The 10,095-nt window shown below is 40.3% G+C and overlaps 1 protein-coding gene across 1 annotated transcript in view; it reads left to right on the plus strand.

Annotated features, from left to right (window-relative positions):
- LOC117295892 (transmembrane 6 superfamily member 1-like) overlaps positions 1 to 8,516 on the plus strand; it is an 8,892-nt gene extending 376 nt beyond the window's left edge. The window contains exons 2-8 of the mRNA XM_033778679.1: positions 745 to 842; positions 2,679 to 2,782; positions 3,528 to 3,726; positions 4,301 to 4,399; positions 5,483 to 5,575; positions 6,639 to 6,758; positions 8,183 to 8,516. Of these exons, the coding sequence (XP_033634570.1) occupies positions 745 to 842; positions 2,679 to 2,782; positions 3,528 to 3,726; positions 4,301 to 4,399; positions 5,483 to 5,575; positions 6,639 to 6,758; positions 8,183 to 8,368 (899 nt within the window). The 3' untranslated portion in view covers positions 8,369 to 8,516. The remainder of the gene's footprint in view (positions 1 to 744; positions 843 to 2,678; positions 2,783 to 3,527; positions 3,727 to 4,300; positions 4,400 to 5,482; positions 5,576 to 6,638; positions 6,759 to 8,182) is intronic.
- Positions 8,517 to 10,095: the final 1,579 nt, after the last annotated feature.

Genomic DNA, 10,095 nt, shown 5'->3' on the forward strand with positions numbered 1-10,095 from the left:
GTATTTATCAGCAAAGTATGTTATTTTGTAGGTTGTCACTGTTTACTAATGGATACCATCGATTTGATGAGCTGTTATTAAATTCACTTCTGTTGATTATTGAGAATAAAGTTGACAAAATTCCAATCAATTAAAGTTACTGACTGATCTCCATAATCCAAATTGGAATAACTTTCCGTATGGCGCCACCACTTTTCTCTCATTTTTACAGAAAGGGGTATCTCATTGAGGTTAATTGGATACTACTTTATTATAATATATTATATATCGAATAACAAACTGGTGGCGCCATACAGAAACTTTTCCCTTTAGAAAAAATTCACCCCGTTTAGTTTCATCCTGCAACAAAAGGCACTTCATGAATGAAAGGGTACCAAACCAGCCGTCGATTTCGCCAAACTCATCCTAACTTAGGATTAATCTTAGGACTTAAGACAAATTAAGTTCCTTATCCAAAGACGTAGAACGCATATGAACCCATCCTAAGTTACGACGGGTTACCTGTTTACGTTTACTCGTCCTAATCGAGATACAGTAGGATTGATCCTAACGTTTTGTGAAATCGGTTGCAGGGCATGCAACATGGCCATGGTCTCTGTGTATTTCCAGGCGTGATATGTGCCACTAGAATCGCTTTAAAAAGTCAACTTGCTGCGAAACGTTGCAAAGAGCCTTAATAATTTTGAAACATGTTATGTTTGATGTTTATTCATACACCCCCTCTGTTGTGTTTTTTTCCTTCAGTGTTTTCTCTGTTTGCCTGGACCAGCATCGTTGATCTGATTCTTGCAATGCAAGCTGATGGACTCATCGCAAACTTCATTGATTTTTATCTCATAGAGGTAATCAATTCATTTATACCGTATTAGTATTATAAATAATTTATCAAAACTGTTATTTTATCATGCATGTTGTGGCCTAGCGGTTAACAGCATTAGATTTGAGCTCCAGTAGCAGAGTCCCAGTACATTACTGCAAATACTGAATAGTGGCAAAATATCAAAATGCTTTATACTAACAAATGCAGTTGTAACTGGTAGGCTTCCAATCAAAGGTTTTTATTGCCATTCCAAAGGTACACCTTCCTTTTCAATGTAAGGCACTACACTTGCATGGTGTAGAGGCGTTGCAAGGGTTCTTCAATGGTAAACTAAAGAAGCCACCAGCTGTTCTCAATTGCACTGGAATTTAAGCCACTATTGGAACAGATAAGATTCTCAACCTTGGAGAATTTCTGAAGTGGCAACTCAAGGCACTTATTGACCATACATCCATCCAGATACAATGAAAGGAAAAGGTTGCACTGGCTACTTCACCATTTTGTGGCTAGAATATGTGTAATGCACCTCAATGAAGGATAATGGACCTTATTCTTAGTACATCAGTACATCCACAGTCGAATTTGTAAATTTATTTCATTTTTGGTTGGAAGCAAGAAACATTTATTAGAGGAGGATTTGAACCTGTGACCTCTTGATTAGCATGCCGGTGTTTTACCAACCTAGCCATATAGCCCTATTGTTTGTGGTCTTCCTCATTTGTCTTGGTTTGGGGGTGCCAGTCGGAAGCCATGCAAGTTGCCTGCTGTATAGCCAGTGGTCACACCCTAGTGTACAATACAAGAGGTTGGATGGCTGAGGTGACTGGCACCCCCATACAAAGATACTGACAACATAGGGGAAACCATCCGCAACATGGTAAGACGGCTCAGTTGGAGACTTTCTGGGACGATAGAGGGCAGCAGACTTACCGGGTAAATCCATTCTTCTCAGAATTATGCGCATGTTCAGAACTACGTAAACAATGGAAATTTACCCGGTATGTCTGCTGCCACCTAGCGTTGGAAAGTCTCCTATTGGTAGAGCACCGACACATTAATCCGGAGGTCACAGGGTCCAGTCCCTCTCCAGTAAATTTGTCTTTGTTCAACCCAAAATTTATTACAATTTACCAAATCAGCATTACTTGAAATTCTACTTCAGTCACTTGCTAATGTTTTCGATGAGAAATTAACACCATCATATCACACATAGAACAACGACAAAGGTCATCATAGCCCTAGAGTATTAAATGCTGGTATTATAAACGGCTCTGTGTGGCACTAACGCTATAAGCAGATTGATTTCAGCCTGGTAGACCGCACTGTTCAGGGGCTTTGAATAGCCAGATTGTCATTTGATACAAACATCTTTATCAAATATCGAACCCAGCTATTCTGTTTGCACAAACTCTACTCTCTGGCTTTGTTAATAATTGACTTACTTTAACCATACTTTAAGTGATAAATCAGTGTTGGTTTTTGTATGAGTAAAATGTATTCCAATGCTGTAGTTTACAATAAAGGAGTTTACAATAAAGTACTACCATGGTACAACCACAGAGGTAGCCATGGTGCAAATGTGGTGGTAGCCATGATAAAAAAAAATGAAGAATAATGCATCCTGTGAATATTTTATTGAATGTTTTGGTCGTATTCTACTATAACAACAAATTGATCTGAGCCTGACCTTTGTCAGAGGCATTAAACAATTACAAAATGTACATATCCATTTATAACAAAAACAGGAGCAATGGATTAAGGGAATTGGGTTGCTATGAGAAAAAGCAGGACAATTATAGCATTTGTTTTGCCAAGGTTGACTCAGAGATTTTGTTGTACTCCTTCTTTTTCTATCCAGGGTGAACCTTATCTGAACACAGCCTATGGACTCATGATCAATTATTGGGATGCATCCGGCCATTATTGTATGTACATCATGATGGTCACTGCTATTGTCTGGAAGTAAGTCAATCAAATGGAAGATCTTTTTGTGAGGGGTTTGGGTAGGGAATTCGTCTTGCCTTTTATTCGTCTGCAATTTCAGAGGGCTCTCTTACCTTGTAATCATGCGCTTACTGCATCCTGTTGTGTGATTTAATGCCCTGAATGTGCAAAATTCTGCAGTTGGAATTACCAAAGCTGTCAAGCACCATTTTTTAAAATTTTTTTCACAAACTAGCGGGGTGCCAGTCACAACAATTAAGCAATTTTTTCCTGCTTAAGCAGTTCTATGAAATTGGGCCCTGGTAATTTGAAAAATTGAATCAACTAAGCAATATCGTCTGTAAATCAGATTTGTGAAATTTGGACCCTGTCAACCACAGTCCTTAAGGTTTCTGCACCAAAGAGAGCAAATAGGATTATCATTCCATGATTATTGCAGATCAAAGTCCCTTTAATTCTTGTCCCAAGTCAACGGTGGAAAAACAATGGCAAAAGTTTGTTTAAATATAAAGAAAAAAAATGCTCTGTCTGTCTGTTAGGGTATTTGTCAAATTTGTTCCTGTTTGAAACGAATCTTAGAAGCTCTTATCACTTGCTTTTTATCCAAAACAATTACATAATGCAAATCAGGCATAATATTCCTCGGACTACTACTTAATTTACGAAAAAAATCAAGTTGTCTTAAAAAAACAAAGTAATTGTGAACAAATTTTCATGGAAACGAATAACTTATTTTTGCTTTCCTTACCAATGATATTTTCAGTGAGAATTATCGTGAGGTCGGTCTGTTCTGGGTTGGTTCCGTGATGAACAGCCTCTGCGTCTTTCTACCCGGGAACGTCTTAGGAAAGTTTGGTGGTGAAGTCAGGTCGTCGTTCTTCCTCAATACTCCATACATCTTCTTACCGCTTTACGCCGGCTATAAGTTCCTTCATCAGAGAAAGCCAGATCCTCCCGCAGAGGTTTGCCCAAGCCCCGATCGTGTTTTGTTTAATTGAGTGATGAGCCAAATGCACTAAAACTCAGATGATATATCTGTGCCCTTTGAATAATAGTAATAATAGTAGTAGTTATAATATCAAGTTCTTATATATAGCCCATTTCACAATAACCGTCTCAATGCGCTTTACATTAGTGCCCTGGTCATTGGACCAATAATATTCCTTTAATCTTTCTCAGCTCCCTGGGGAGTATACAACCCGGACAACCGTAGCGCTCCAAAGGCATTTTCATACACAATATCAACCTCTACCCCTGCAGGTACCCATTTATACCCCTTGGTAAAGAGAAGCAATCATAGTTAAGTATCTTGCTCAAGGGCACAAGTGTCACAACGGGGACCTGAACCCACTCCCGATGACTTAACCGCCAGAACTTGAATTTGATTCTCTTAACCACTCGGCCACAGCGCCCTACGATGGCCTATGTATCAGTGCTGTAGGGTCTTTGTCAGCGAGTTCATAATGATGTCACTCTTATATGATAACCTAAGAATTGCTGTTCAAATGCAAACATCTTTTTATTTTATTTTAACAGAAGTCTTCCAAATCAGGCAGCATTTTGTCTCGACCAATCGATCTGATTTTTGTGTTGTATCTTGCTGCAGCTACATTATTAGCTTTTATCCGTGTCATGGTGAGTTACAGGAAATCTTATTTGATTAATATTGATTAAAGCCATTGGACCCTTTCGGTAAACAGTGTTGTCCAAGGCCCACACTTTGTGTACCACAACTTCTATATCAAATAACAAACCTGTGAAAATTTAGGCTCAATCGGTCATCGGAGTCGGGAGAAAACAACGGAAAATCCCACCCTTGTTTCCGCGCTTTTCGCCGTGTCATGACATGTGTTTAAAATAAATCCGTAATTCTCGTTAACGAGAATTTATATTGTTTTGCTGTTTTCTCAAAAAGTAAAGCATTTCATGGAATAATATTTCAAGAGAAGTCTTTCACCATTGCCTTCTGTAAACCCTGTAAGTTATTTGTAAATCTGTGAACTTTTATTTTTTTTTCTGAACCGAAAGGGTCCAATGGCTTTAATAACCTCCTTGTCAGAGACCTGGAAAACTGGAGTTAACGGGTCAAGATGCTTTGGTTTTTAGGCCGTGTCCGAACTAGCGGCTACAGCTACGGCTGCGGCTAGACATCCGCGTCATTATGCGTTGAGGTATAGGATGTCCTTAGCAACACCCTTAGCAACAGCCGTGGCCGTAGCCATAGCCGTCACTTCGGATTCGGCCTCACTTTGGGTACAAATTAATTGTTGTGTAAAAAAAAATCAGGCATTATTGGGGGACACTAGGTGGAAGCAGACTTAGCTGGTGAATCTACTGTTTGCAGAAATGTGCACATTCTCAAATACTCTGTAAACAATAAAAATTTACTCGGTAAATTTGGTAGGTGGTAAAAGATGTTGCATTTGATTGCGGTTAATTGTCTACTAAAATCTCAAACCTTGTTGCACTGTGCTGAATTTAGCAAGGATCTAGTCTTTGTGCAATTAGCAAGTTAAATGCCTAGTGGCAAGGTGGGCATCAGTTCACATAAACCTTCGCCTTTTCAACTGTGTTGCATTTTGCTGCATTGAGCAGGGTGCCTAGAAGACACCGGACGGTGGTTAGGGTTAGGGGACTGTCCAAAGTTTGCATTATTTTGTAGGTATTACAAATATTGATAATAAAAGGTCTTGGTGTGTGTTTTTTATTCCCATATAGGCTGCTATGGATAGCCCCTATCCCCCAGCTCAAGCTTACCTTAAGAACTACGAGCCGTACCTGCAAGACCCAGTGGCATACCCCAAGATGCAGGTGAATATCCTTAAGGTCTTGTCACATGGGGCATCTTTGCAGGCAACTTTGAGGCAACCAACTACAGTGCATGCTACAGGACCACTTTGGTAGCACATTAGTAACTTTTGAAACAAGGTCTTTTGGGGTCGATTTCACAAAGAGCTAGGACTAGTCCTAACTTAGGACTCGTCCTAGGAGACATACAAATTGCATGGATAGTCCTAAGTTAGGACGAGTAACTGGTCCTAACTCATGATAAGACTAGTCCTAATTCTTTGTGAAATCCACCCTTGATCCCATAGAATAATATGCATCCCCAAGAACAATATGCATTTGAATGTTCACCTATTTCTCGTTTCAATCGTAAGACAAAGTAGATCGGTAGCATACACTGCAGTTGGTTGCCTCCGAAGTTGCCTTGTGTGTCAAGGCCCTGCTGCGAAGGAAAAGAAACATTTCTCACTTTGCATTTCTCACGCTTATCTCCTTCTTATTTGAGTTAACTTTTTTTCGGGTTGATTAACGAAAAAATTTATTAGAACTCTAAACACTTGCTCCTGCCCTTGAGAAAGCTTAAAGGCAGTGGACACTATTGGTAATTACTCAAAATAATTATTGGCATAAAACCTTTTTTGGTGACGAGTAATGGGAAGAGGTTGATGGTATAAAACATTGTGAGAAAGGGTTCCCTCTGAAGTGCCATAGTTTTCGAGAAAGAAGTAATTTTCCACGAATTTGATTTCGAGACCTCAGATTTAGAACTTGAGGTCTCGAAATCAACCATCTAAACGCACACAACTTCGTGTGACGAGGGTTATTTTTCTTTCAATATTATCTCGCAAGTTCGATGACCGATTGAGCTCAAATTTTCACAGGTTTGTTATTTTATGTATATGTTGAGATACACCAACTGTGAAGGCTAGTCTTTGACAATTACCAATAGTGTCCACTGCCTTTAAATGCAATTCATGTATAAATGGGAAGAGAACTTTAAACTTGACTTTTGTTGTTAATGGGAAGCCAGTGAAGGGATTGAAGGACTGGTGTGATGTGCTTTAACTATTTATTTCTGTCACTACAGATGCTTGTGTTTTGGTTTTACTACGTCCCATACTACGGTGCAACCATCTGGTCATTAGTGAAGCCTGGAAAGTCCTGGGTGGCTGACTGGGCCATTATTCACGCTGGGGCGTCAGCTCAGGTATGTATTCACTAGGGTTAAGCCCGGTTTATACGTCCTGCAGATGTGAGACGTATGTTGATGTCACAAATTCACAGCGAATAATTCTCAACAGTTGAACTGTGTTCAACTCCTGCGAAACATTCCCTGTGAAAACAGCCATGTGACGCCAAAACTCACTTCACATTCGCAGGACGTATGAACAGGCTTTATAGCACATTTAGTTTCCTAACCCAAACTCTGGTGTTCTCATCAGCAGGGTGTGGGTTCGAATCATGGTCATGATAGTTGTGCCTTTGAGCACGGCATAATTGCATTGTAGTAGGGAAGGTAGTGCATTCTGCTCTACTAGCCAGGCTCCTAGTGGATGATACCCAAGCCTACATCCTTACGGACTGTGAAGGGGGTAACCCTGTTTCAGCCCCAGGAGTAGGTGGCTCCTAGTGGATGATACCCAAGCCTACATTCTTATAGACTGTGATGGGGGTAACCCTGTTTCAGCCCCAGGAGTAGGTGGCTCCTAGTGGATGATACCCATGCATACATTCTTACGGACTGTGAAGGGGGTAACCCTGTTTCAGCCCCAGGAGTAGGTGGCTCCTAGTGGATGATACCCAAGCCTACATTCTTACAGACTGTGAAAGGGGTAACCCTGTTTCAGCCCCAGGAGTAGGTGGCTCCTAGTGGATGATACCCATGCATACATTCTTACGGACTGTGAAGGGGGTAACCCTGTTTCAGCCCCAGGAGTAGGTGGCCCCTAGTGGATGATACCCATGCCTACATTCTTATGGACTGTGAAGGGGGTAACCCTGTTTCAGCCGCAGGAGTAGCTGGCTCCTAGTGGATGATACCCATGCCTACATTCTTACGGACTGTGAAGGGGGTAACCCTGTTTCAGCCCCAGGAGTAGGTGGCTCCTAGTGGATGATACCCAAGCCTACATTCTTACGGACTGTGAAGGGGGTAACCCTGTTTCAGCCCCAGGAGTAGGTGGCTCCTAGTGGATAATACCCATGCCTACATCCTTATGGACTGTGAAGGGGGTAACCCTGTGTCAGCCCCAGGAGTAGGTGGCTCCTAGTGGATGATACCCATGCCTAAGTTCTTACGGACTGTGAAGGGGGTAACCCTGTTTCAGCCCCAGGAGTAGGTGGCTCTTAGTGGATGATACCCATGCCTACATTCTTACGGACTGTGAAGGGGGTAACCCTGTTCAAGCCCACAGGTGGGGGTTGGAAATGAAGTTCAAGCAAACAAATTGTACCAGATTGAAAATAATGTAGTACATTTTGCAGGGAATAAGGGTAGATGTGGGGGGGCAAGCCTTATATATAGAACTATTCCAGAGAAAACCCACACCATTTATAGGTAGGTATCGAAAAATGAAATTGAAATTAATGAAATATATTAAATTTTGTTTGTATATTTTCTTCTTTTTACAGGCCCAAATTTCCCATATTGGTGCTTCCCTCCATAGCAACACTCCGTACATCTATCGAGTTCCAGCTGAAACCCAATCTGTCTTCCTCGTCATCAACGTGGCTTTATTGGTCATGCCACAACTGTTGGCATGGAGATGTTACTCGGTAGCCAATAGCAAGAAGTCACTGAGCAATAAAGAAAATTAGAATAGACGAACTTCACTTAAATACAAGTTCTGTTCCTGCCTGTGTGAAAAGTTTGTTTGGTTGAAGGTTTTGTACAGGATTGTTAAGGACAGTGGACACTATTGGTAATTGTCAAAGACTAGTCTTCACACTTGGTGTATCTCAACGTATGCATAAAATAACAAACTTGTGAAAATTTGAGCTCAATCGGTCGTCGGAGTTGCAAGATAATAATGAAAGAAAAGGCACCCTTGTCACACGAAGTTGTGTGCTTTCAGATGCTTGATTTCGAGACCTCAAATTCTAAATCTGAGGTCTCGAAATCAAATTCGCGGTAAGTTACTTCTTTCTCGAAAACTACGTCACTTTAGAGGGAGCCGTTTCTCACAATGTTTTATACCATCAACCTCTCCCCATTACTCGTCACCAATTCAGGTTTTATGATAATAATTATTTTGAGTAATTACCAATAGTGTCCACTGCCTTTAAGGATACAAAACATTGTGTAATTTTAGTCTCAAATCTTGCTGATTATGAATTTCATACTAGATAATGTATTTTTTGTGAAACATTTCCCTCTGAAATGAAGTCATACTCAAGAAAACTGCATCTGAAAACCTGACAAAACGCAAGAGCTGAATTTTCAGTTACAACCAAAATGAAGGAAAATGTGTAAACATGCTACAAATTTTGCATGGGTTTTCACTATTTTCTCCCGACTCACAACGGATTAAGCCTAAATTTCGATCACACAAAAACATGAACACTGTCTGTTACTATTTTTCCACTTCTACCAATCCTGTACAACACCTTTAAGATAAGGAAAAGAATTTTTGTTGTTATTAGTTTGACAGTGTTTGTTTATACTTGTTGCTTTTTTAAGAACTCAGGATATGCACTTTAACCGCCCTGTAAAATTCTAAACTGAAAAAGGTATTGTGTTTAGGGGAATAATATTAATTAAACCTTTTGTTTTATACTTTCAATAGAATAACAGGTGGGGTCAAAGATTGGTAAATACTCAACAAATTAATGACCATACCATAGAGTTATATACAAGAACTAGAGGACGTACTGGTGATGCTTCTTGCACAAACGCAACATGACCACTAGGAGACAAGCGCGCCATTCTCCACGCGCGTTGAATTTGAAAGACACGGAGTTTGTGTTTATTGAACGCTACGCGATGCTGTTTTGTCAACTTACAAAATGGCCACACAAACACACGCTGTGCGATGCCTGTTTTGTCAACTTAGAAAATGGCCGCCTGCGTGCATACCGGGTCGCGTATATAGGCCAGTGCGCCCTCTAGTTCTTATAACTCTATGGACCATACTAACTTACTTGGTAAGAATTACTGCAGCTGTTGATTGTTTAAACTATTTTGAGAAAGGATTCCCTTCTAAGTATTAACATGGTTTGAATAATGTATTCACGTGTTTGAGTCTTACAAGTGGGTTTGAATCCCAGTCATGACACTTGTGTCTTTGAGCAAGACAACAAAGTATGATTGCTTCTCTTCACCCAGGAGTATTTTGGTTCCTATGAGGACAGAGATAGTTCATGTGATTGATTTAGCTGCCTATATAGCAGCACAGACTTTATACTCTCCTGGCAGCTGAGATGGTTTAAGGAAAATAATTAAGCCCATTGAGCGGCAAAATTAGTAGATAATGGTGCTCTACAAATGTCCATTTTTAATTTATGTAATTATTAATAATTTTAACTGCAATTGACCGATACGCATG

The sequence above is a fragment of the Asterias rubens genome, chromosome 10 (genome assembly GCF_902459465.1).
Source record: "Asterias rubens chromosome 10, eAstRub1.3, whole genome shotgun sequence".
Classification (NCBI taxonomy): domain Eukaryota; kingdom Metazoa; phylum Echinodermata; class Asteroidea; order Forcipulatida; family Asteriidae; genus Asterias; species Asterias rubens.